Below are 27,716 nucleotides of genomic sequence, written 5' to 3' on the forward strand. Positions count from 1 at the left end.
ATGTATGCTGGAGTGGGAATAATTTGTGAGACCTTGGAACTGAAGCATGTGGCTCAGAATTTATTTAGTAAGTTTAATCTAGCGTTATATAATCTTTTCCAAATTATTACCAACCCAACTCCGGTTGCATTTCTATGCCGCTTTTCGTTTTATAGGAACAGTATTTAACAAAGCCCTGCGTTGAACCTTTTCCATTAAACGAAGTAGGCTTTTTCAGTTGGAACCAAACACCAGATGCGTATTCTAAGTGAGGCCTTACAAGAGAGGGGTAACAACGTTCCGTCGTAATGGATGGCGACCTAACTTCTTCCGCCGCACGCCCTTGTAGCAGCTTGCGGGGTATTTTTTGGTTGTAGATATAGATATTTCTAGACCTTGTAGTCCTACCCGCCAACAATTCTTCTAATAAATCTCAATTTTTTTATTTTCTTTCCCACAGTTTATACGTAAGCAAATGCTACCAGTTAAGCCTAAGTTATGGTACCTCAGCCATTTTTCCGTCTCAACTTTTTTTGAAACGGACGCTACATTTCATAACATATAATTTTGAAACACGCATATATTTCATGCCAGAGTCCGCATCCACTCCTGGGAAGCTGTGCGAATTTATCACAATGTTTCTAAACCTATATCTGACCAGGATATTCTAGCTGATACACTTCTGAGTCACCTGGCATTTTCCATGTATACCTGCGTCTTTTGTGGTGTCTAAACCAAGTGTTGGTGATAACTAACCCCTGATTCCTGCAGAACTCAACTGCTTTCTCCCCGCGGTTATTCCTCACGCCTAAACCGTAGTCCCCCACCTCATCACCATCTCTTCCTTCGCCTACCGCCACATTCCAATCCCTCATCACTATCAAATGTGTCCCTCCGGGATCACACGCGATTATGTCCTCTAACTGAAGGTATATCCAATCGACCTCTTCCTCGGTATGGTTGCTTGGTGTCATGTATACCTGAAAAATAACCAAGTTCGTATGTTCTGCTTTAATCTCTACTAGTAATAATCTATCCGTTACCTGCTCTATGCTTACTACGCTTCTTCCTACCTCTTCATTTAATACTATGACAATCCTTCTTTGGCTCTCGTCCTCGCCGTTGTATATTATTCTATAATTATCATTCCAGTAATCCCCGCTATCCTTCTATCTCACCTCGCATATACCTAAAATATCTATATTTCGCCTTTCCATCTCTCGCTTAACATTCTCCAATTTCCCTGTCCTCATCATTGTCCTAACATTCCACTTTCCTATTGTAACTATTTTGGTCTTCTCCTGCGTCTTCTTTCCTGCTGCTGTTGGTTTTCCCTTGCAAGGGTTTCGTGGGGAATACATGCACGATAAAGACAAATACGAGGGTCATCCGGAAAGTAGTACCCGTTCGTGCCGCATGAAGTGCTGACGACGCGAGTAGCCGCTGGACGAGGTCAGATAGTTTCAGTGGCTTGTCTGCCTTCTCTGAGCCAAGTTGCGTGACGCTAGCATTGCCTGTGTTGTTTCTGTGATTGTTTACAATGTTTAAAAAAATTGAGAACGCCGCCAGTTGTGAAGTGAGGGCAGTGATTAAATTCCTCAATGCAAGAAACGTTCGCCCATGTGATATTCATCGCCAATTAAAGGAGGTGTATGGAGACAATGTAATGGACGAGTCGTCTGTTCGGCGGTGGTGTCGCAACTTCAACATGGGGAGGGGGAACACACACGACGATGAGCGTTCGGAGAGACCGTCTGTCATTACAGACCAACTGGTGAGCTCAGTTGACGAATTCGTGAGGAACGATCGGCGCGTCACAATTGATGACATCTGTGAGCATTTTCCCAATGTTTCTCGAACAATTGTTCATGAAATTGTTAAACACCATCTGCATTATGCAAAAATTTGTGCAAGATGGGTCCCTCGCGTATCTCAATGAGCTGGCGGCGAAGGACTATGCAGCAGGAATACAGAAACTTGTCACACGTTATGACAAATGCCTTAATTTGCTTGGAGATTATGTTGAGAAGTAGTTTAAAGTATCCTCTTTCAAATAAAATTTTTTATGTTTGTTAATATTTACTTTTGTGTCTTTATTTCACGAACGGGTACTACTTTCCGGATGACCCTCGTATATACGCCACCAATTCTTCTTGTCTCCTATACGATTACTGCCATATTCTGTTTTGATCTCTAATGGTTTGCGGTCATAACTACATTTTTAATAAAACCATTCTACAAAAAATGACCCTGATTTTACGTTGGCTTGATTTACCAGAGTACGTTTGGGCCTTTAATAATTTATAATTTAATATTTAGGCCCTTCAATGCCATTGTTAAATTCGCATGTCCTGAACCTTTCTAAAATTCTTGGTCTGGCTTGTTTTCTTCACATCTCAATTGGCTTCCAGCCTAATTTCTCTTTTGTTTTCTCATTACATTTCCCCACCACTCGTTTAATGAAGCCAAGTTTTAGGTGTTGGGTGAGATGGGGTAGCGTGATTACCATTAATTTTTTCCGTCTTTGTTTTGTCACCATCCAATCGCAGAGACCACTTGGTCGATGGGTACAACAGCGGAGATGCAAGCCCCAAGTGCCGCGGGGCCTTCCCGCCGAAACTGTGGGGCACTCGTTCTTTGGAGCAGCCATGCGGAGTGGAGGCCGGGGACTGCGAGGGATGCTTCGACTCGCCGTACAGGGTGAATGGAGGAGCATGTAATAACGAATTGGGATTCGGGATTGCTGAATCTCCTTTCTTAAGGGTCCGCAAGGCCAGATATGCCGACGGTGAGCTAAAGTCATATCACCTTGGTAACCTGTTGTCATAAAGAGGATTTAGTGAAAAAGAAACTCTTCCTATTTGAACGATATTCATTGATTTAAATATGTGCGGTTATCTCCAAATATGAAGTGACTCAGTTTTATTTTCTTTTTCCAATGATCAACATCTTCATTAAATATATGTTAGCTTCTTTTCCAGTCTCCATTCAGTACTTACTTCACAATCATTACGTTTTGGTTACATTTTTCCAATGTTCTTCGGAACGGCATTAATATGATTTCCAGTGTGCATATTTCCCAGCCGTTAAATGTTAAATGTCTTTAAGTCGTATTTAGGAGATACTGTATGGCTTCCTTTGCCAGTAATTCCAATGCCTTCCAAGTTAAGAGTCTTTACAAAACCTAATCTAACATTCCCCCATCACGGTCTTACTTATTTGAATACTGAAGATCTTCATGGCTAAGTATCCTCATCATTTCTCCGGTAGAAGTACCTTCCCAAATTACTATAATCGTAAGCAATCATCGTTACGATCAATGATGCTGCATACCGGAGAATTCTGGGTTGATTTTTGGGTGCATCTCCGAGAACGCTTAGATTTACCCAAATTTTGTGATTTTTCGGTTTACAGATATTTTAGTGAAACTAAAGAGGGAACGGAAAACGGAACTGCCCACCTACACATGAGTATTTCACACGCCGACGTGATAGCTGCTAAATGAGATTACGTCGCCTATCAAATCGGCCTTCTAGTCGATAACTATGGTTTGGCTTTGGGGTTGAACAGGTGAAAGTATCACACATGCAACGCAAGACACACACTTCTTGTTCATGACTGTGGCTTGTTTCATTATGTGGATTTCCAGCCTACAAATTTTATTTAACACAGAGACTTGTGCAAGTAGTCGCGTGCCTAGATCTTCTCCATTTTCGCTTATTCTGATATATAGTTAACTAAGTCGAAAGCACCATGAGATAGTTACCCATCTTGATCATGATTCGTGCCCTCGCATTACTTTCTGAGTACAAAGAATGATCATAATATGTCATAATTCCTGTGTTTATATTTGATTGTGAGTGAATGATGAATCAGCCCTTCAGGATTTTTAATCCTAATTTTCTCGTGTTGATCGTTTCATAATCACTCTGAATGAACCCAACACACGTCATTGCTTTCTAAGTCAATTAATTACAGATTTTGAGAATCGAAGCCATGGAAATATTTAGAATTGACTATTCTGCCTTCTTCTAGGTTGACTAATGTAGACTTCCAAATATAGGAAAGGGTATACTAAGCTTCTGTTCTTGTAGTTAACAAACTCAGGTTTACTTTTACGAATGAAATCTCGTGTTTGAATTAATTCATACAATGATTGCTTATACATTTATAAGTAAATATATGAACCTGAAAAAGTTTCGTTACGGCTCACACTGTAAGCAAGAAGTGCAAGATATTTTAGCATTTTCCGCCATAATCAGCCAACCTTGTTCATTTCATTTCTGCAGGGGTGAAGAAGGTGGTAAAGTTCACGACCTCCGGCCGACTCCCGTCCCCTAGGGAAATCAGCCTGAGCATTTTCAAAGACGAGCATATTCCACATGATGTCAACTCCCTCGCCCTCATGCAATGGGGTCAGGTTATGACGCATGATGTCGGCTATCAAGAAGAATGGACAAACGGTGAGTGGTATTCCTCCAATCCCTTTTAAAGGTTGGTACTACGCAAACACGTACGGTGAATCTTAGCATAGACTCCTTCCATTTTAATTCCCCTCTCTGCCTTCCAGAGGACGGCTCGTCTATCGACTGCTGTAAGCATTCGTACGACATGGAGATGGCGCGTCCGTTGGAGGACACTTGTCTGCCCATCCGTATCGCCAAGGACGACCCCTACTACTCCAAGTACAAAAGCCGCTGCATGAACTTCGTCCGCTCGGAGTGGGCAGACTGCAACGCCGAGCCCCCTGAGGAAGCTGAAAAAATGGACGAGGCTGACCACCCCGTCCAGCAGGTACGCGCGTGCTCCTTCCTCTCGGCAGTAACCTTATTTTCATTCATTGATAAAATAGCCTGAAAGTCACCGCTAAGGTGTGAGGCAGAGGGTATTTAAACACGATACTACTTTCGACCCAAAATATTTTCCCCTCCCAGTGCAGTAAAACAACATTTTTCCGAACCCTTATCTTTCGCGGGTAAAATGACATCTTCAATCCATCTCTTCTACACTTATTTCCTCTAATTTAATTTACATGATATATCCTAACAGAGTAGGATGGGGCTGATGACACATTTTCAACATCATTGCTAATGAGACTTCCATCCCTACCACGCATGCAAGGGATTTAATCTTGAATTTAAATTTCATCTCTTGAGTAATAACCAGCGTCTCTGTAGTAATATTGATACGCTACTGAGTTTCCCATAACGAGTCTCTGTAGTAATATTGATAATACTGAGTTTCCCATAACAACATTTCACAAAACTAACTCCTCTATGCTTCTCGTGATCCAATTCAGAATTCAATCCAACTTGATGAGGATAGTTGTACAATCAGGTTATTCTTAAAGAGGTCTAAAGAGCAAAACATTTATCCGTCAAAAGGTTTTTGAATACCATGATCTTTGGTGTTTAAATGCTTTACGTACTTCCGCCTTATGCCATTTAGGTTCCTAAATTTACTCGTTATATGTTTTTCTATTGTAGCTCATATGACGTCAAGAAAAAGCGCTCCTTAAACTCTCAGCGTCTCCGTTTCTACTACTTTCCTTAAATATTCCATAGACCGTTGTAAGTCACGCTTTCATTCTTCGTAATCGGCCCGGACAACTAAGTAAATATTTCTTTTGAGTTTCTGATTTTTCACAGTCATTAAGTCAAAACGATGAAATGACTAGCATGACTCTTCGTTATAAAACTATAGTTTTTTTATGCCTATAGATGGAAGAATAAAATTCCCTCTGATTAATTTTTCAATTGAGTAAATGGGAATTCAAATTAGTGTCCTAAAAGTTTAGCTCTAAAATTAATGTTTCTCCGGAAGTCTTTAGTATGCAAAAATGTACTCTTTTTTTGACTGGAGGCCTTTTATAGAACACCAAGCACTTTCTATGCTATAATTAGGAAAATAATCACTTTTGTTCTCCTAAATATCTTTAACAGCTATGAGCACTCTCTCCACAATCCTCTTTTTTCTATCCCTTCTGTAAATTCTTATGTCCTTAGGAAAAATTTCGTCATCAACAATGTCTTGAGATAACCAGCTTTCACTGGCTATAACTATATCGGCTTCGGTACTTCTAATCATTAAGTAACTTTCGGTCATTTTTTCAAACTTCGGCAGTTGATATTTCCAACGGAGGTAGGTCTATTCTTAGTCAATCAATTGTGATTTCCTATTCTGATTCTACTTACTCTAAGAGTTATATTTACCCGCTAACTCTCATGTGCTATATCTAATATTCCATTATATATGCCGAGATTCTTGTCTCAATTATTTGTGAATAACCCGTGTTATGCTTATAAAGTAAATTCCCACTAGTTGACCTACTCTTTAACCTACAAAAAATGTTAAGCTCTTCTTAATCTGATTCGATACCTTCTGCGATGCCTTAACAGAAAAAGGTACTCCCGAACGATAAATAGGCTCCGAATTCGATGCAAGTCTATGAAGTCAATACCAATTACCCGATAAAAGTTTTCCCAGTTAGCAAAATCTCCCCAGTTTCCGGTCCCAATCCTGTCCTTGCTCGTTTGCTCATTCAGGTATCGCGATATAAACTGACAAAATAACCTTTTCACAGTTTTAAATGAAAAATATGGAAAAGATGATCAAGTTAAACGTGTTAGTGATTGTTTTAAAATTGGTAATTTTTTTATGGAGAAATGACTATGAATGCGGTTCACGTATTTTAAAGAGAGTCTCCTATTGGTTACATTGCTGCAGCTACTATTTTTATATCCTTTCTCCGCAGATCAACCACGTGAGCAGTTTCATGGACCTCTCCATCATCTACGGCGAAGACCAAGAAATTTTGAAAAAGCTGCGTTTGTGGAAGAATGGCCTCCTGAAGACCAGGAAAGTTTTTTCGCACACCCCGAAGAAGGAGGGTCAACACTATAAGGAAAAGCGAGAGGTACCTGAAGACGGCGGCGAGGTAAGAATTGATCACATCTTGGGGGCCGATCCCTCCCGATTCAGTAATCTATTTCGAATTCACATTTGCGTCCGTGCAGTTTATTAAATCATGGGTCATTAAAAATCGAACAAGGCCTTTACTTCAATTATTTGTATCTGGTTAGGTCTAGGAATTAGCAGTCTAAAAAGAATATTGCCAATGCACCGGCTTCTTCTCGGCATATTCCTCCATTCTATCGCGTAATTACCCTTTAAACACAATTCAATTTATGCGCCAGAAATTCAGAATCTTGGTGCAGTATTTTCTTTAGTCTGCTTCCCAAAATTTCTACGTCATTGATTTATTTAGCTTTTTATTATGAAAACAAATTTGAAAATTCTCCTTTTTCTTGGCGTGCAGCATCAGGATTTTTCGCGGAAAACCCAGACTTGTGCATGGACTCTTTACATAGGCTGTGTACACAGAATCCATCGACGCGTGGCTTCACGTCTACTGACCTCTTTTAGTTTTTAAGGAGATGTATGTATTGTCTCTTATTGATGTATTGATAAGCATTTCATCCTCACATAGAAGGTCTTGACATTAATTAAATGAAGATTACAATGTATCTTCCCACTGTACTTCATTCACGTGCAACTAGTTTCAACGGTCAAGCGACATCATTTGGTACAAATTAATCAAGTCGCAGTCCATTTACATACCATTCATGAGGGAGAGGAGGGGTGGGTGAGAGAGGGAGGAGAAGGAGGGGAAAGAAAGTGGGGTTGCGATCGGCGTTGATGGGGATGGGGGAGAGGGGTGTTAAGCGTCAGGGAAGGTGATTGGTTGGTTTACAGTGGGGTAGGGGGGGTTGTTGTTGGGTCTTTCTGTGAAGGAAAGAGGTACTTCCAGGATTGGGGAGAGGTATTCAAACAATAGATCGTTAACCAAATGATCCGTTTTAATATAGTATTCTTCCTGATTAGCAGCTCTTCCCACTTGTCCATCCTCCAAAATGAATCTATCATATCTACCTGTTCTTCTCCGCCTAAAAACTAATTTTTACCTTCCATTTAAGTGCTTCCCCTAACCTTAAACTTCGACCTTAGTCTTTCTCCACTCCAATTTTTATCATCTCTGCTTCTCTATAACGATTCCTAAATCTACCTTATCATGATCCCCCGCAAGCCGTTGCCAGGACGTGCGGCAGGGTGTAGTAGTTCACCAGCCATTCTACATACATCCGCTCTATTTACTCATGCACCTGTTACCTTGTGATCCACCAAAATACATATGGACTTACACCGATAATCCAGCATGCCTAAATACATTACGAGTATGACAATGTTAGCAGATAATTCTATGCCAACACAAAGAGTACAAGAAAATAATTTAAAAGAGCGAAAGTGCACATACAATTCAGACACATATTCCTGGTTAGTAATGAACACGTCCCGGACGGGTAATTCACAAATATAATAGACTTTATAGACATTCGCCTACACCCCGCCAGGGACAAGGGCACTCCGCGGGGGGCATAGGACGTCGGGTTTGGAGTGTTTCGTGGACATTTAATCTTGTTTTTCCACCAGATTGTAAGTACTTACTATTTAATAAGGCGTTCACCTTGATATTGTGTCGCGAACAGTGCGCGGGAAAAGCGAATAGTTTAGTCTATCAGTTCGACAATCTAACTCTCCAATATGATGACCTTGCCAATGTAATTAGGGGGGCCTAATTATATATCCAATTACAGATGCAAAACCACACGCTTTACATATTTGTAATAATATTAATCTAGCCCTATGTCTTCGCATATTTGAAGGTTACCACCCAAGGTTCTGTGTGAAATGTGTTACGCCTTGTGTTTCTTTGGTACGAAATTTTCACGAAGATAGCGACATTTCACTGTAGTAATGTCGATTCTGTTATTAATATCCTTTTTAATGGATCCCATACGCTCGACACATACTCAATGTGAGGTCTTACTAAAGAAAAATACAAGGTTTTCTTCACTAACATACATATATGTTCTTGTCAAGTCTCAAAGAGCAGGTTTCTAACTGAAACGCCACATTTTTTTCCATAGACCATAGTCTTGACATACTACCTTGATCAAAAAGTTCCCGGAATAACCACCGTGTGGCGCTCCCATCGTTCCGATTTGAGTTCTGTTTTTTTTGTTAAATTGGTACATCTGTTGTTGATATTCCCTTTAAATCTTAGTGTCATAACTTGACATTTGCAAAAGTTACGTAGCCAAGAGTACATCTATCTCTGTGTGTGTTGGCGATTTTTTACAATTTCAGAAATGGATTTAAATTTGCAACAACGAACTTGTGTTAAATTTTGCGTAAAAAACGGATTTAGTGGCGCACGGACGTTGGAAATGTTGGAAAAGTGTTTCGGCAACGATTCTCTAAAAAAAACGGTCGTTTACCAGTGGCACGAGCGGTTCAGAAGTGGTCGTGAGTCAATCGAAGATGATGAGCGCAGTGGCAGACCATCGACATCGAAAGTCGGTGAAAAAATTGATAAAGTAAAAGAAATGTTGGTCAATAACCGCAAATTAACCATCAGAGAAATAGCGGAGGACTTGAACATTGCCTATGGATCCGCCCAAGACATTGTGGTTAATGATTTGGGTTTCCGTCGTGTAGCAGCAAAGTTGGTGCCAAAAGACCTCAATTTCATGCAAAAAAGAGACCGTGTTGACGTCGCAAAAGACATGATTTGCGAGGCTGAATCCGATCCCACATTCATCAAAAGGATCATTACTGGAGACGAGACGTGGGTTTATGAGTACGACACGCAATCCAGACATCAGGCAAGTGAATGGCGTTCACCAAATGAGCCGAGACCAAAAAAACCACGTCGTTTTCAGTCAAAAAAGAAGGCAATGCTGACGGTTTTCATGGATTACAACGGTGTAGTGCATCATGAATTTTTGCCAGAAGGCCAGACAGTAAACAAAGAGTATTATTTGGGCGTTATGAGACGTTTGCGTGAAGCAATTCGCCGAAAGAGACCAGAAATGTGGGCAGGAAACTCGTGGATTTTGCACCATGATAACGCACCGTCGCACAGTGCTATCAATATTCGTAATTTTTTGACGAAAAATGCAACAAATACCATCCAACAGCCACCGAATTCACCTGATTTGGCTCCCTGTGACTTCTTTCTGTTCAATCGAGTTAAAAAACCATTACGGGGAACGCGTTTTAGCAGCCGAGAGGAAGTAATGGAAAAATCGCAGGAAGCACTGATGGACATACCGAAAACCGAATATAAAAAATGTTTCGAGGATTGGATCAAGCGCTGGCATAAGTGTGTTGCAGTCGATGGGGATTACTTTGAAGGGGACAATATAGATTTAGATGAATAAACTTGTATTTTTAATTTTCTGAATAAATTCCGGGAAATTTTTGATCAAGGTAGTAGTTTAAAGAATTAGCTTTCCTTTGAACCCAAGGGAAATAAAGTTGCACCTTGGCAAGGGTAATTATTACTTGGTCTAATGCTACGTTTTTTGCTGCATTTATTCTGCATACCTTTCCAATATATATTTTCTTTGCGTCGACTAATATTGAGGATTCAATCATGGAAAAGTGAATGCATTAATCTAAGCGATTTCAGTCTCTCTAAATGATTGCATCAAACTTTGTCAAAATGTATCTTTTATTTATATCTTGTGCTATTCACGGACGTGCTAAATTCAAATGGCTTGTGCTTTCTTTGGGTTTAACTCTTATAGCTATCTAAAGGTGAAATCGTAATGAATTGAAGCTTAGAATGACGGCTTTGTGGTACCTTTAGGCTTGTAGCGAACACGCTATTTCCTAGATCTTTCTTTTGGTGCAGTAACTCTCACGCCTTTCACGTAGCTCGACGACTACCCGTCTGGAGATGAAGATGGAACTCACGAACACGGGAAAAAGTCTTCGTCCTCTTCTTCATCTTCATCTTCTTCATCATCGGAGGAAATCAAGGTCGCCCAGGAGTTCCCGCTGCTCCTCGATGAATTTCTAGAACGCTGCCACGAGAGGTCCAGCAAGGAAAACGTCTGCTACCTGACGGGTGAGTTAACTCCGATAGCTTGCCTACCTCCTGCCGCCTTATAAAGTAGAAGTAGTTCGGCTAAATATTAGGAACCTGGGAGAGAGTATGCCTTTTTTCTCATTAAAGTACAAGTCTCGCTATGGAGAGATTTATGAGGGTTTTCTTAGTGTTTTTCTTCTTTGAATGTGGACATAGGTGATGAAAGGATAAACCAGCACCCCTGGATGGCGTCGCACCACGTGGTGCTCATTCGGGAGCACAATCGGGTCGCGAGGCAACTGCGCGAAATGCACGACGACTGGAACGACGAGCGGCTGTTCCAGGAGACCCGGAGGATCGTCACCGCCATCTTCCAGGCCATAACGTACAGGGACTACCTGCCCAGGATAGTCGGTGAGTGGCACAGAGTGTAAGGGGCTATCCCATTCCGCACCCTTGCGCTAATGTTGATTTGCATTGTAGGGCACTGAAACGACGGAAGGCGTAGGGAATTAAGGCAGGTGGGAGCATTGATCGGTCATTTCTTGGCAGTATATTGGATACGTTCCTCAAAGAGGCCTAATGGCAGATTACAATCGCCAACACAAGTATAGATAAAAAAATATTTAATGCACGCACTTAATCTGAAATTTTTGGTGATGAAAACATCGTCTTCCACGGACAGAAGGAACCGCGGGGAATGATGAAAATCGAGAAAGGTGGCTAACGGAATTTTAGGGCAGGTATAGGTTTTGGAGGGGTAGGTTAACATGGGGAGGTTTGGACAAGGAGGGGAAAAGTACGTTACGTAACGTTCCATATCCCTATTCTGCATTTATCAACCTAGAGTGATGATCCCCACCCTGGATCCGATGGGGGAACTAGTTTGCCTGAGGAATATTTTACCGGGAAGAAGACCATCTTGTCATATTTGAATGGAAGGCCATTCTATGGAGAATTATTGCGAAAAACCATCGAAATTTCTTTCTTTTCCAAAATGAAAAATTTTCGTCACGGTAATCTATCCCCTTCGGCTCCATAAGCAGACAGACCTCTGGTCTACACTCGACCCCGGATATATATGTATATATATATATATATATATATATATATACTATATATATATATATATATATATATATATATATATATATATATATATATATTAGTATGTATGTATATGAGTATGTGTGTGTGTATGTATACATATATAAGGTTTTCAAACACAGATATATATAAAAAAAATATATATATATATATAAAAATATAATATATATATATATATATATATATATATATATATATATATATATATATATATATATATATATATATATATATATATATATATACACGTACATGTGTGTTGGCGTATGTGTATTGTGTATATACAGGTATACATTTATTATATTGTTATCCTAATGTTAACATCCAAGAGGGGAAATAATATAATTCCAACGAAGACTGATATGCTTTTGCTCCGCCAGGCAAGAAGATTCTAGAGAGGATGGATTTGGTGGTTGGAGCCAAGGGCTCAGGCGGCAAGGGATCGTACAACAACAGTGTTAACCCTTCAACCATGAGTGTCTTCTCCACGGCCGCCTTCCGATACATGCACACACTCATCGAAGGACAAATTCAGTGAGTAGCCGCAACATTCTATCGTCGTTCACTCACTTACTGTCTCTTTCCGGGGAAGGACGTGCTCGAGTTTGCTCCTGAAACTGGATTGACCGCACCTGAGTCTCCCTGCGTGCCTGCCTTTACATTTGTGTCTCTTCCCTAGTAACGTGTGGTGTGGTGGTAGCTAAAATTTTTTGAACCAGTTTAGTTTATTTAGATTTTCCATTTGTTTGATGTTATTTGATCCCAAAAATAGTAGAACAAATTGCATTTGCTTTAAAACCACATATAACCCACGCAGAGTTAATAAAATTGGTGCCTCGAAATATGTACATAAAATATAGTAATGCGAGTGAATGTAATGCATATGCCTCTGTTAACCATGAACCGTCTAGAAACAGTTTTGTGAACATACATAAAACCGTAACACAAAAAGTACTTGACCAAATAAAAATTACAACATTAAATTGCCGCAGCATTAGAAACAAAATATCGGATATTGAACATAATTTTGTGTGCAAAAACGCAGGCATAGTAGTTGGAACGGAGAGTTGGCTCACGGGAGACGTATCAAAAAATGACATTTCTCCAAGTGGTTTCACAATTTACAGAAGCGAAAGACCTAATAGAATGAGTACAGTTGTATTCTTTGCTGTAAAGTCACATCTTAGCAGCCAACGATACAATTCCGACGAAAATTACATAGAAAGCGTTTAGTGCCACACAAAAAGCTACAGCGACAGAAGCCCATTCGCACAGACCTCCAGATTCTAATACAGATGTTCTACACCAGCTCAACGGCCAAATATACAATCTCGAAAAAGAATATAGCAACAGTATTATTATAATCACTGGTGATACAAATCTACCGTCAATTGATTGGAACACTTGCTAAGAAGGAAAATAAGCCAAAAACATGAGAATGAGAATCATGCCAAGAATTCCTTCATATATTTGTAAAACGATCTTTAGAACAAATTGTTCTATCACCACCTCGGGGCCACAGTATACTTGATATCTTTGAGACTTCTACGCTCGAAGTTGTCACAAACACTGAAATTATGGACGGAATCAGTGTCCATAAGGCTATTTTTGTAGAGTTAAAAACTAAGTTCGTGAAAATGAAAAATAAAAGCTTAAAATATGCTTATTCAGCAAGGAAAGCGTTAACGGATTACGAGAATATTTTTTTTAAATTGCCATATTGTGAGATAAAAACAGTAGGAACCGAAAGAGAGAAAACTTGGAAATGTTACTTAAATATTGTACACATCCACACTTAGATGCAACAATGAGACCCGAGATGGTACAGCGGAGAAGACAGATCTTCATTATGAAGTCAAAGAAAGTTACAGTCAAATTTCAAAAAGAGTTTAAAAAGTGACGATATAGTTAATGTGAATACATCAAAACAGAAACTAAAAGAATGTCGCAGTCAGACGAAAAGTATTATGCGCACAGCACTACACTCTTTTAAATCTAAAATACTAAGCGAATATCTTGAGGAAAATCCAAAGTCATTCTGGTCCTACGTTAGGGAAATACAGGGCAAACGTCCGACTGTTCATTCTTTGAAGACGGAAAATGGAGAAAACATTACAGATAGCGCGAATAAGGCAAATATTTTAAACCATTTTTTCCAGAGCGTCTACAATAAAAACACAAACGCACCAAACGATCCTCCACACCCACCCGGGGAACACATGAGGGATCTTATACTGACCAAGCAGGGAATAGTACATCTGCTCCGTAGTATCAAAGCACACAAGGCACCTGGTCCGGATGAAATACCAGCTAGAATATTAAAGGAATTAGCTGAAGCCATTGCCCCGTTTTTACATATTGTTTTTCTAAAATCGATAGAAAAAGGCTCAGTGCCTCGCGACTGGAAGCTAGCCCATATAACTCCCATTTATAAAGGTGGCGATAGGGATAAACTAACCAATTACCCACCCATTTCTTTAACATCGATCTCTTGTAAAATATTGTAACACATTATTGTACTAACATTATGAGATTTCTTGATAGTAGGAAAATACTAATCCACAACCAGCACGGATTTAGGAAAAGCAGATCTTGCGAGAAACAACTTGGTCTCTTCATCCACGATATACTTAGATCGGGGAAAACAACACACAAGTCGATGCAGTATTCCTGGATTTCAAAAAAGCCTTCGACAAAGTCCCTCATAGTATATTTACACAAACTTAAATGTGATGGAATCAATGAGAGGATAAGAATTGAATTATAGACTTATTTTTTCGAGGTTCATGCGTATGCCAGTTAGTAGTTTGGTGGGATGTTAGAGTTTTTGCATGTATGTATACCATGTTCCTTTTGATGGATTGTACAAATTTGTGACTTTTATTTGTGGTTTTTTCTTAATTATGTTTGATTTCCTGATGTCGCAAGAGGCGTTCCTAATGGTGCGACACAAAGGGTATCGGGGAAAGTCAGAATAACTACACCGAGTCTTACGCAAACAATCGTTTATTATGCAACATACAGTTATAATGCACCATTTACAGAGGTATACGCAACCTATGGATGGCTAGACCCTCAGTAACCCAACGCGCGTCAGTCGGGAAGGAAGGGAGTATGGCAGGGCGGACGCGGTCACGACACGCATAACCTAGGCAGAGCCCTCGTCCGTCGGGAAGGAAGGGAGTATGGCAGGGCGGACGCGGTCACGACACGCATAACCTAGGCAGAGCCTAGGTTATGCGTGTCGTGACCGCGGCTTAACGGCAACAGTAACGCTGAATGAACCGTACGGGATCCTTCCAACAGTGTGGCCTTTATGCCAGAAGAAGAAACTACTGCCGCAATGTCCGATCTCGCTCGAACAGTGGCCAAAATCAAAGATATGAGGAATGTCTTCCCAGTTCCACCAGGGGCATCCAGGAAAAAAAACTACGATTTCCATCATTTATTGGCTTCATTAATGTATCATACACTTCCTTTTGTTGGGTGTTCAGCAGGGGTACATTCGTTTGAACTGATTGGTCTAATTCACCTCGATCATATTCTCGTATATGTTCCAATTCCCGATTAAACTTGTCGTTCATTCCACGATCTGGCGCTAGAATTTCTAAATTCACTAATAAACTGCCGCACCTGAGGTAAGACATGTCCTCAATCAACAGCAAAGCCTGGTTATGCATCTCCTCATTTACCAAAATATTGAGATTTCTTAAACTTGATCCATTTTACATCGAATCTATCGAATATGGATTCGATGTAAAATGTCTTCTGACATGTTATCCTTGTATTTGTTCCACAGATCACTTGGATTGGATGGGAAGCATGTCGAAAGGATGATAGCAAATAATGTGCGTATCTGACTCGGAGATTCAGAAATAGTTGCTTCAGCCATTTTCATGTCTCAATAATTATCGTTTTCAAGCAAATTGAGTTCTTGACATGCAGCACGAAATGTTGGGTACACTATACCATTAACAGTTCGTAGTGATTTGAACGATGTTGGCCCTCGAACTTTCACCAGTAACAGCATTCATCATTCTCCGGATGAACTATATAAATACGGCCATGAGCATCAGTTACTAGAAGCCACATCCGGATGACCATGATTCGCGTCACCTTCCCTCTGACGTTGAAAAATCTTCGATGAAGCGGTACGATACGATATTTAACGATGCGATATTATGAAACGATACTTTTACGAATTGATGATTGCTATTCTGCTATACTGCGCTGAGACGAATCCAAAAACCAAATATCAATGAAGTCAACGATACGATACGATATTTTAATGGTTTTACTACTATTGCTATTCTGGGGTGAGATAAATCCAGAAAACCATAAATAGTTACACTCAAAATTACAATACGATGTTTTAAGATACAATCCTTTTACGATATTTTGAAGTTATTCTGCTATTCTGGAATGAGTCGTATTGAAAAAACCAAATATCATGGCAATCGGTTCAGCTGTTCTCGAGTTATAAATGTTGTAAATAACACGATTAATGGCTTTCTTACATATATATATATATATATAAATAAGAAAGTCATATATATATATACATATATATATATATATATATATATATATATATATATATATATATATATATATATATATATATATGTATACAAATAGAACCTTCAAACCTGCACCGGCCATCAACCCATGGCAAAGAAAGGCACAAGAGCGAGGGAAATCTACGGAAGAAGGAAAGGACTTGACAGGTACTATTAGGACCGAGAGCCAGGAAACCGAAAAAACATACGGACATATCCCCGAAATATCCGACCTTATAAAAACCATGTCCGAATTCGGGAAAATGATGCAACTACAAATGCAAATGTTACAGGAAATGATGACCAAAATAAGCGGCATAATACTTACAAGCGCCAACTATCATGGAAAATAGACATAAAGATAAACAAAAATTGGTCATTTGCCTGTGGAATGTTAACGGAGGGCTAGAGCATAAAACGCCCGAGCTTCTTCATTTCCTCAGAAGGAATAAGGTGGACATATGCCTTCTATCAGAGACGCATCTAAAAACTGACGTTAGCTGGGAACTCCCCGGTTATAAAATAAGACGGAATGACCGAGCCCTTACACAGAGACAAAAAGCTGCAGGAGGCGTAGCAATCACAGTACGAGAAGAGCTGACTACCACAGATTTGCCGATTTTAACCTCTAACAATTTAGAAAGCATAGGGCTGGAAATTTTAATAGACAAAGGGAAGATAAAAATATACTCCTGCTACCTCCCACCAAGAAAAAGTATGGTAAAACCAGAATTTGACGCCCTCTTAGACTCTGACGAACCAACAATTATTGGTGGCGATTTTAACGCTAAACATTATGACTGGGACTGCCCGACAAAGAACGAAAACGGGAAACTTATCAGAAAATGGACAAATGATCTCAAAGCAAAAATAATTGCCCCAAACGAACCTACGAGGGTACATGGCCAAAATGTCATCGATTTCGCAATATTAAAAAATGTAAGGAGCCCAGCGAAAGCCATTACCTATAAAAACCTAACAAGCGACCACTACCCGGTATTGTTAAGCATTGGGACTAAACCGATAATAAACCTGGAAAGGACTAAACGACCCTCTCTTGGGTTAGCAAACTGGCCACTCTTCAGGGAATCTGTCGTAGACTGCTTAGAAAAGAGCCGCAGCCCAGACACGACTGAGACGATAGACGAGATGGTAGCAGAAATAACAAATGCCATTGTGGAAGGCATGAAAAAAGGGATACCGATGGCAAAGAAACGGCCGTATGATTACCTCAAGCTAAGCGATGAGGTAAAAACCCTCATTAAAGAAAGAAATGCTCTTAGAAGATCATACTATCGCCTAGGCACCCGAGAACTTAAAAATAGGGTTAAAGATCTTAACAAAAAAATAAGGACTTCAATTGAGGAATCTAGGACTGCTAAATTCAATCAGCAACTAGCAGAACTAAATAAAAACAATCACTCCGTATGGAAGTTAGCAAAGAAACTACGGAAATCCCCTACCAGTGACCCAAGTATAAAAACAAAAACAGAGACCCTGACGACGTCCCTAGAAAAGGCCAAACATATGGCAAAATTTTATGAAAACATTTTTACGACCAACGACCCGGGGGCCGAAAAAGCCGAAATAAAACCATTGAACAAAAACGACGCCTGGTCACCGGAGGGGCAACTAATTATCACACTGGATGATGTTGTTGAAGAAATAGCCAAGCTCCCAAACGGGAAATCCCCGGGAGAGGACAACATCTCTAACGAAATAATAAAAAGACTTCCGGAAGCGGCCGGTCAGTATCTGGTAAGGATCTTTAACGCGTCAATCGCACTCGGATACCACCCGAAAGATTAGAAGAAGGCCTTGATCAAATGTATCCCTAAAAAGGGGGGGAAAACGCTAAAAGAGGAAAACTTGAGACCAATATCCCTCCTCTCGAGCCTGGGTAAGCTCCTTGAAAGGGTTGTAGCACCGCACATCAAGAGATACGCGGAGCTAAAGGAAGTCATACCACAAGAACAGTTCGGATTCCGCCAGGGATATTCAACCGAACAACAGATTCACAGAGTCACAGACTTCATAAGTGACGCTTACAACAAAAAAGAAAAAGCCATCGGTATTTTCATTGACCTATCTAAGGCCTTCGACAAGGTCTGGCATGGGGGCCTAATTCAAAAGATGGAGTTTTGGAAATTCCCCAAATGGATGATAAATTGGACAAAGTCTTACCTAGACGGAAGAACTTTTAAAGTCAAATGGGGCGAAGAAAAAAGCGACAACAAAACTGCCAAAGCTGGTGTCCCACAAGGATCCATATTAGGCCCTCTGCTATTCAACATTTATACAGCCGACTTCCCAAAGCACAGAAATGACTGGCGAAGTATAACTGCCCTCTACGCTGACGATGCCGCAATCCTGGTAAAAGGGAAAAACATGACCTCAATAAAAGAAAGAGCACAAGATGCATTGGACGAGATAATATCGTGGTATAAAAAATGGAAATTGCAGATAAATATCCAAAAAACCAAAGCAATACTTTTCGTCCACCCAGGATCACGTGAAGCATCTTGTGAATGTATCAGGATTGGACAACAACCGATTGAATGGAGTCAAAGCATCAAATATTTAGGAGGACTTAGATGACAGACTGACCTTTAAAATACATATCAAACAGATACGAGATAAAGCGGCCGCAATAAGGTCGCAATTGGCACCGATTATCCGACAAAACGCCACCCCTAAGGAAATAAAAATTCTAATATACTCGGCAATAATAAGACCAATATTGACCTACGCAGCCCCTGCGTGGATGGGACTACTCAGTAGATCCCTAATGGACAAATTATATAGCACAGAACGGAAGACCCTGAGGCTGGCTTTTGGGCTCCCCCCCTGGGAGGAAAATGAGAATGTATACCAAAAAACAGGCATAGAAAAACTCTCAGATCTCCTACTAACAAGGTGTAAAACATACTATGATAAGTTAAAAGAAAACCCAAATAGGGCTATGACATACACAAAAATAAATAAAATAGGCCCCTATGATAAATATAAGAGACCTAATAATGTCACACTCCAATAATAATACGGAAAATAATTAAATAAATATAAAAAAGGTCAAAAACAACGATGCTGGTGGTGCTCCAGAAAGAAAAAGGAATTATATACTGAGACACAGAGCATAAGCCCAACTAGGCGACCTCTGATAAACAAAGCCGCCTAAAAACGGCAAGGCAATTCGTCGTATATATATATATATACATACATACATACATAAACAGCGGCGGGGACGGGAGCCAACGAGGGATTGCCATAATATTAAATAAAGAGGTAGGAAGAAGCGTAGTCAACATAGAGTAAGCAACGCATAGAATTTTACTAGTAAGGATAAAAGCACCGAGCGAACATAAGGAGGAAGAGGTAGATAGGATAAACGATCAGTTGCGCTGCTGGGGTGTAATTTTCCATGTTGTTGTTTTGCATGTGGTATTGTTCTTTTTACGGTTGGTGATCTAACACCCTCCGCCACACGTCCTTGCGGCGGCTTGCGGGGTATAATGTAGATGTAGATCAGTTAGAAGAGAATATCACGTTGTTCCTGCAGGGAAACATTTGATAGTGATGGGGGATTGGAATGCGACGGTAGGAGAAAGGAGAGATGGTGACGAGGTGAGGGACTACGGTCTAACCGCGAGGAATGACCGCGGAGATAAAATAATTGTATTAACACGGGTTAGTCATCACCTAAACGTCTTGTAGGCACCACAAAAGGCAACGGTACATACGAAAAATGCCAGGTGACTCAGAAATGTATCAGTTAGATTTTATTCTGAATTGGCACAGGTTAAGGAACAGTGTGATAAATTCGCACTGTTTTCCGGGAGCGGATGCGGACTCTGACCACAACTTAGTTGTTATGGAATGTAGCGGCCGTTTCAAAAATATCAGGCAGGGTCGGCAGGTTAGGAAATAGAATGTAGAAGCATTAAATGGAATGACAAGGAAGGAGTACCAGCAGGTTGTAGAGAAAGTCATGGAGGACCGTAAAGAGCTGCGTACTATCGAAAATAAAAGAGAATGTGTCAAGAAAGAGATATCGGAAGCCGCAATAGACACTATAGGAATCGTCAACGAAAAATGACAAGGAAATCGTGGATCACAGATACGATGATTGCAAAGATAAATGAGTGAAGAAAATGGAAGAATGTAAACACAGAGTTCGGCAAAATGAAGTACAAAGAGTTAAACAACAAATTGAGACGGGCAACAAATACAGCAAATGAAGCATGGTGAAGAGCGTATTGCGAGGGTATGAGGAACTTGCAGAGGAAGGGAATACTCGACGATGAGATAGAAAGGGAATTAAGGAAGATGAAACTAAATAAGGCTGTGGGCATGGATAATATTTCCGCAGAACTACTGATATGTTTAGAAAAATGAGGGAGGAAGAGGCTATATGGAATGATTCGTAGTACCTATTAGAAAGAAATCTGGCCGGAAAACAGTGGTATCAGTGTTTGTTCCTATTCCGAAAAAGGTAAATGTTACATCATGTGAGGACTACAGAGCAATACGTTTGATATCACACGTAGCTTAAGTTGTTCTCAGGACCATCAACAAAAGGATAGAGAGTAGGTCAAATGATTACTTAGGGGATGATCAGTTTGGGTTTAGGAAGGAAAGGGTTGCGCGTAATCCCATTGCAGTAATTAGATTATTAATCGAGAGGAATATAAAATACAATCAGGAATTATTTGCCTGTTTCGTAGATTTCGAAAAAGCGTTTGGTAGATTGAATTGGGAAAACCTGATGTGTATATTGCAGAAAATAAGAATAGATTCAAGGGACAGGAGGCTAATCTACAATCTGTACATATCTCAGACTGCAAAGGTGCGAGTGGGGAACGGGGAAATTCAGTGCCACAGATAAGGGATGAGAATAAATATTAATAAAACAAAGGCTATGCAATTTTCCAGGATGAAAAAGGCGAGGCTAAACATTTAAATAGGAGGGCAACAACTAGAACAGGTAGAACAGTTTACGTATCTCGGAAGTGTTTTGGATCAGCACGGTCAAAGTAATGGGGACGTAAGGAGAAGAATTGCTCTAGGCAAAGAGGCTTTCACAAGCAGGAGGGATTTGATGACAGGGACGTTGAGTAAGGATATTAAGGAATGACTCGAGAGGATTAGATAAAAGATCATCAGAAAGGGAACAACGTTCCATATCAAGGAAACTTTAAAAATGAGCGTAGCTACAGGTATGTCTGTCACGCAAATGTGGTTATTGAAGCAGAAGGATATATGTAGATTTGAGGGTTTTGAAACTTGGGTGTGGAGAAGAATAGAGAATGTGAAATGGACCGAAAAGAAAACAAATGAGGAAGTAATTGGTATGGTGGGCGAAGACAGCGGTTTGTTGGGAGAAATACCATGGAGGCAGGAAAAATGGATGATAGGCGTATTAATTGGCAGTAGGATGTTGTAGACTGTTATAGAGGTGAGAATGTTATGCAAACGAGGAAAGAACAGGAACAGGATAGTGATGTTGAACGGGATGAAGGGAGGAAGGAAGTACTCAGAGATGAAGAGGGACCTGATGAAGATTAGGTTGCTGGATTGTGTTTCGTTAGGACTCATAAATATTTATGATTTGGGTTTGTCCATCCAAAAACCTACCTTAACCGGTAGATTACCTTCTAATAATAATACTATATATATATATATATATATATATATATATATATATGCGTATCTAGATTAAAACAACAAAAACACTGCTCACTCAAAAATGAGCTGACATGTAGTCCAAACACAGTCAATAAGGTCCTTCCTTCTTACATTTTTTAAGCTTATATCTTTTTCTTATTACATACATATACATAAGAACACTGATATAGATTTTTGGCACTCACAAACACAAAGAAAGGATACATAAATCGTATGTGGGTTTGGATGACGGCCCTGTCGTCAAAATTGGATGTGTGTCCTTTCTTAATGTTTCTGAGTATAAAAGTCTATATCCCTGTTGTTATATATTTGTTCGTCGTCAAATAGCGTTCTGTTTCGAAGATATATGTATATGTGTGTGTGTATATATTATATATATATATATATATATATATATATATATATATATATATACATATATTTTTTTTGATTTATTTATGCACAGGGTGCGGTGCTTCAATCCGGACAAATGATGCATTTGTTTTAATTCAAATTTATAAACATATTCATATATGCAAAGCTTTAAGTATTGGCCCTTGTCTCCTTCATTTTTATGTGACCCTTGCGATTTCAGGACCCAGGGTGAGGGCAGATGTCCAATGAAGACCTACAACTTAAGTGACTTGGAATTCTTTTCAACCTGGTTGGAGAGTCACGACTTTCTGACGTCTACGTTCCGGGGGATGACCAACCAGCCCGCTCAGAGCGCTGACAAATTCATCACCAAGGAGGTATAAGAAGACATCCGAAACGGTTTACTCTTTAATCTTTTTGCATGAGTTACATGAGTTTTTACTTAGACCCTGGAAGTTTTCCACGGAGGTAATTTTGTTTGGCGAGAGCAGTTTTATATCAGAGGTGGTCTTAACTGATTCTGTCACGTCAAACGTGGACCTCACCCCAGAACCCTTAATGAATAACTGATGAAGTGTCATTAATGTGTGTGTAGATGAATGTGTAACAAAGAGGCAGAGGTTGTGAGGTGCGATCGGGAACCTTTAGGGTTTGATAACAGCTGATGCTGCTTATGTATTTATTTGGAGTTTAGTTGTTGCTGATCCCTAGGTCTCCCAGCTATTTTTCTAGGAAATACCGATCCTGTCGCCAGTACACAAGTAATCTATGTCGTAATGGATTTAGCATCAGGATCCCTACCATGATGAGTTAAACTAAACCGCCTACGAAAAGCCCTCTGCGTCGCAACCATACCATCATTGTTTTTAAAGAACGTTTCTACGACAAAAAAGGCTCAATGCGCATCAGATTACTGCGTGGTAACTATCAAAATAATGGCTTTGTTTCTCCCAGCTAATGCCTCCTTCTCTCACTTCGCTTTTTTAACTGCCCGCTCTTCAGTGGTTTTTTGAATGTAGGGTGCCCACTGCGTCACCCTCTATTAGCAGACGTAGGTAATCCACTGAAAACTCTGATATTATAGTTCTCTTATCCATCTATCAGAAAGATAAGGGAGATCTTCAAGCATGTAGCTAAACATATCTAATTGTAACTAGTCATGGACAAATATTTGGAAAGTTTTATAGTACCTTTCAAACAACGACAGCCTATGATATCCAAGATCAAGAATTCAGTATGGGAAACGACGCCATTATTCGCAAAAGATTTATCAATCTATCGTAGACAATCTCAAAAACAATATTCAGGATCAGGAGGGACTCAAGCACGGATACTTAAAGAGCTGTTACAGAAATGTGCATCAAATCTATGAAACATAATAGTTGACTGTATCAGGAAGATAAGCGTGACACATTGGCACAAACAGAAAATGTTAACCACTTTATATAACCTGGAATATACGAGCATTCGGAACATACCGATTGATATCCCTAATATATTGCGTGGAAAATTATACAGGATCAAATTGCAAACAACGATTGTGGGAATCAAAATGCATATCTTATTAAACCTGGATGGCATAACTTAAAAACGAATTCAAGTTTTATATTTTTAACCTCGAGTCATTTAAAACTGTTCGATTTGAGCTTATTGCTTTCATACACCCGAGGGACAATTCATAAGATATGCAGGAAGTACTTTCTCCTTGATACTTTCCTTGAGTCGTGTGTGGCCTTCTTTGTGTAATACACATTTTCGCTGTCACTTTTTATGCGTCATTTTTCAAACCGTTTTCCCCCGTTTCTTTTCCAGGTCACGAATAAGTTGTCGAAGATTAAGAAACCCTTTGGGCAGGACCTGGTGAGCATAGACATCCAGAGGGGCAGAGACCATGGGTTGCCCACTTACAACGATATGCGAGAGATGTGCGGACTCCACAGGGCCAAGAAATTTGAGCATTTCAAAGACGTCATGTCTAAAAAGGTATTTGCCCCTCTCCTGGCAGAGTAGGAGCGACAAGTTTAGTAAAATCAAGCATTGGATATACCCGCTTCTATGAACATTCATTCTATGAATTAACAAAGCTTTCGCCATTGTCTCTTGCATTTGAAATTTCTGACTTCGCTTCTGAGATTTCTTAAAAGTTATCGAAATGGGAGAAGGAATTTTTCTATCGTGAGGAAGTCAGTATTGGAATCGGAACCAGTTGCTACCAACCAACTTTTGACTTCAGAATTTTAGTGATTCTACATATTGTACATACTGTATATGACCTTAAATAATGTCCACTGACTTCCCACAAATTCAATGTAACCGCAATATTCTTAACAATCGTGGCTTAATTGAAGATATGCCGTTGGTAGAATGTAATCACTTGAGGGAAAGAATAATGGAATACTGTTTTTCTCAATGATAACTTGATCGTATCCTCTCTTGCACTACAATCTCTACTTCGCCGTTTCTTCGATCATCTACGCCTTGCTGAACCTTGACTAAATATAACAGGTAATCCCGTCTTCTCTAAAACACAGAGCATCAAGCAGCTGAAGGAACTTTACAGTTCAGTCAATGACGTGGATCTGATAGTAGGTGGGTCATTGGAGGACCACTGCGTGGACGGTGACGACTCGGTTCTTGTTGGCCCCACCTTCGGCTGCATCATCGCGGAGCAGTTCTTCCGCTGGAGGTCGGGCGACCGGTACTTCTTCGATCATGCCCATGGACCCGGGAAGTTCACCAAAGGTAAAAGTACAAATTTTGTGTTTTGCGCTTGGTACAATACAGACCTTTCAAACTACACCTGATTTCGCAGTTCTCGTAAATAAGGCATTCTCTTTTCTTTTTTAATCTCTCATTTACAATAAAAATACAGGAAATAGGTCCTTTTTGTGAGCAGGAAGGAACGATTCCTTCTCCGGATATATATCTATTAAATAAGACGCGATTAACTTTAGGAATGTCATTAATCAACTGCTGATCTTGAGCGGTTAATTTTTATGAAGCCATAATCTGCACTATGTCTACATTATTGTTTTCCTCTTGAGAAATTTAATTTCTCTAATTCGTGGTTATATAACGTCCCCTTATAGCACATTTAGAGTTGTGATATCCTCAACAACCTTGCAGTGTGCATTACTCGTGAACGTAATACACCCTAATCAAGCATAAAGACAGTATTTGCAGCCTTCAAATTGATATATGATTATATTGGAAAGATTTGATTTTTTGGTATTGTACATATTCCTACTATTGGATCTAAAACTTAGTGTCGACTGGGCTCTCCCTCTTCCAATGACACTTTTCTTTGGAATGAATAAATTGAAAAATCATATCAGGGGATATCATATCAAAGAATATCATATGAGGGAATTGGTGAGTTCAACTATACTTTGAGAGCAAAGAGAAGGGTCTCTATTGAGCCTTTGACATTGCGTGAGGTATCCAGCACTGCCATGTGGCAGTTTATCCAAAGATAATGATGGTTTAATGTTAAAACACCAGTTGTGGTGGCAATATTAAATATCTCAGCAAACTCTAGACATTTCTAAAGACAATATTTTATTCTTTTGAATACATAGCCACATTCCACTGGATCAGATTTCGTTCCCTACAGACTCCCTACAGATAGAGACAACAAGGATTCAGATTGCTTCTCTAGAGCCCTTAATACTTAGTTCAAGGGCTTGAAATATTAAGATGTCAATAGGAGATGGTTTAATAGAAATGAAAATGGAGTTGGAGAGGCACGTTAGCACTGTAGAGTTACTTTATGTATGTGGAGGGAAGTTGGTGCCGGGTGGTTATAAAGAAAGCTATCAAGATTGGAAAGACCTCCCTGATGTGACATTGATGCGATGAGAAACTTGGCAGTAGCTCTGGTCAAAGGAAAACAGTTCCAAAATACATCTAGGGTTGAAAACTATGCCTCTGCACTGACTGCGTCAACTGTAAAGCAATCCTCTAAACCCTGAGTTCTTTGTTCTTTCCACGTGAGTTCGTGGCCCTTAAGGAATTCTTTACCTGAATAGAGTTACTTAAAAGTCAGTCACCCAGCCTTGAAATCCGTAGCCGTGAAAATTTTTGCGAACGCTATGAATAATAAATTAAATCGCATTCACGATTTGGCATTAAGACTAGCTACCAATAGGCAATCAGGGCCTATTCAGTGATGGACACACTTCTTCCAAAGATGTGTACCAATCAACAAATGGCTAAACTTAACTTTTAGAGGCTTCTTATTAGCCTATAAAAAGAGTCTTCGGGTGATTGGAGTAATTTACGGTGGATGAACCTCAAATGTGGCACACAATTGTTAGATCTACTGGCAGTGTACATAATCCGAGCATTTTATATCCTTATAGATCAGCTAAAGGCCATCTTGAAGGTCACCCTGTCGAGCCTTCTCTGTGATAACCTTGTGGACTTGAAGTACATGCAGGAGGATGCTTTCAGCATCATCAGCGAAAAGTGAGTATTGATTGTGAGTGTGGGGGTGATTGGGATCAATAACGAGGGCCTAACCTTGGATATGATCCAAAGCACAGAACTCGGGGATGTTTAACTAATAGAAATATGAGTTAAATGCTAAATAATAATTCAAACGGGCTGAAAAAATGGCGACATTTTATTCAATAAACGTTTACTTCTTCAAAATTCCAACTATCTGCTTACCTGATATTACATGAGGATCTATAGATGTTCCACATCTTGTGTATGTGTTAATGTCGTTTTAAAACTTGAATTTGAGGTAGAAAATTCGTTCTTAAGCAGATGGTTTCTTTATTCACTGTAATTTTATTTTACATGCACACTCACCATTGCTAGAGTGATGGACGAAAGCCAAAATAGCAAATCTGCCATCACTACAGCTCTGTGCCATCACCTCGAACCGATCTGAATCGCACACTAACTGCTCGAGGTGGGCGTTGGGTGATGCCTTCCCATTGAAATTGTTCTATTTCTACCTCTTCAGGAATCCTCTGAAGCATTGCAAGGACATTCCTCGGCTGGACCTAAGCCCATGGAAATCTTATCGGCCAAAGAAAAACCATTGCCCCTTGCATAAACATGGAAAGCATGGGGGATATGATGGATAG

The 27,716-nt window shown here is 39.9% G+C and overlaps 1 protein-coding gene across 1 annotated transcript; it reads left to right on the forward strand.

The window, feature by feature from the left end:
* On the forward strand, positions 1 to 27,716 carry LOC139695253 (salivary peroxidase/catechol oxidase-like). Its single transcript, XM_071593943.1, has 12 exons — positions 1 to 67; positions 4,269 to 4,442; positions 4,550 to 4,773; positions 6,734 to 6,916; positions 10,762 to 10,954; positions 11,132 to 11,329; positions 12,403 to 12,556; positions 22,841 to 22,997; positions 24,433 to 24,603; positions 25,152 to 25,362; positions 26,982 to 27,087; positions 27,593 to 27,716. Exons 1-12 carry the CDS (start codon positions 1 to 3, stop codon positions 27,714 to 27,716), a joined length of 1,962 nt encoding a protein of 653 aa, XP_071450044.1.

The sequence above is a fragment of the Hetaerina americana genome, unplaced genomic scaffold (assembly GCF_022747635.1).
Source record: "Hetaerina americana unplaced genomic scaffold, ioHetAmer1.1.p SCAF_6, whole genome shotgun sequence".
In the NCBI taxonomy this organism is placed as follows: domain Eukaryota; kingdom Metazoa; phylum Arthropoda; class Insecta; order Odonata; family Calopterygidae; genus Hetaerina; species Hetaerina americana.

What these genes read in the sequence shown, in the direction of transcription:
- LOC139695253 (XM_071593943.1), top strand. Translation starts at nt 1, where the DNA reads ATGTATGCTGGAGTGGGAATAATTTGTGAGACCTTGGAACTGAAGCAT. An exon ending in AAACGTCTGCTACCTGACGG is followed by an intron (nt 10,955 to 11,131) that starts GTGAGTTAACTC and finishes ATGTGGACATAG; the next exon opens with GTGATGAAAGGATAAACCAG. An exon ending in ACAAATTCATCACCAAGGAG is followed by an intron (nt 22,998 to 24,432) that starts GTATAAGAAGAC and finishes TTTCTTTTCCAG; the next exon opens with GTCACGAATAAGTTGTCGAA.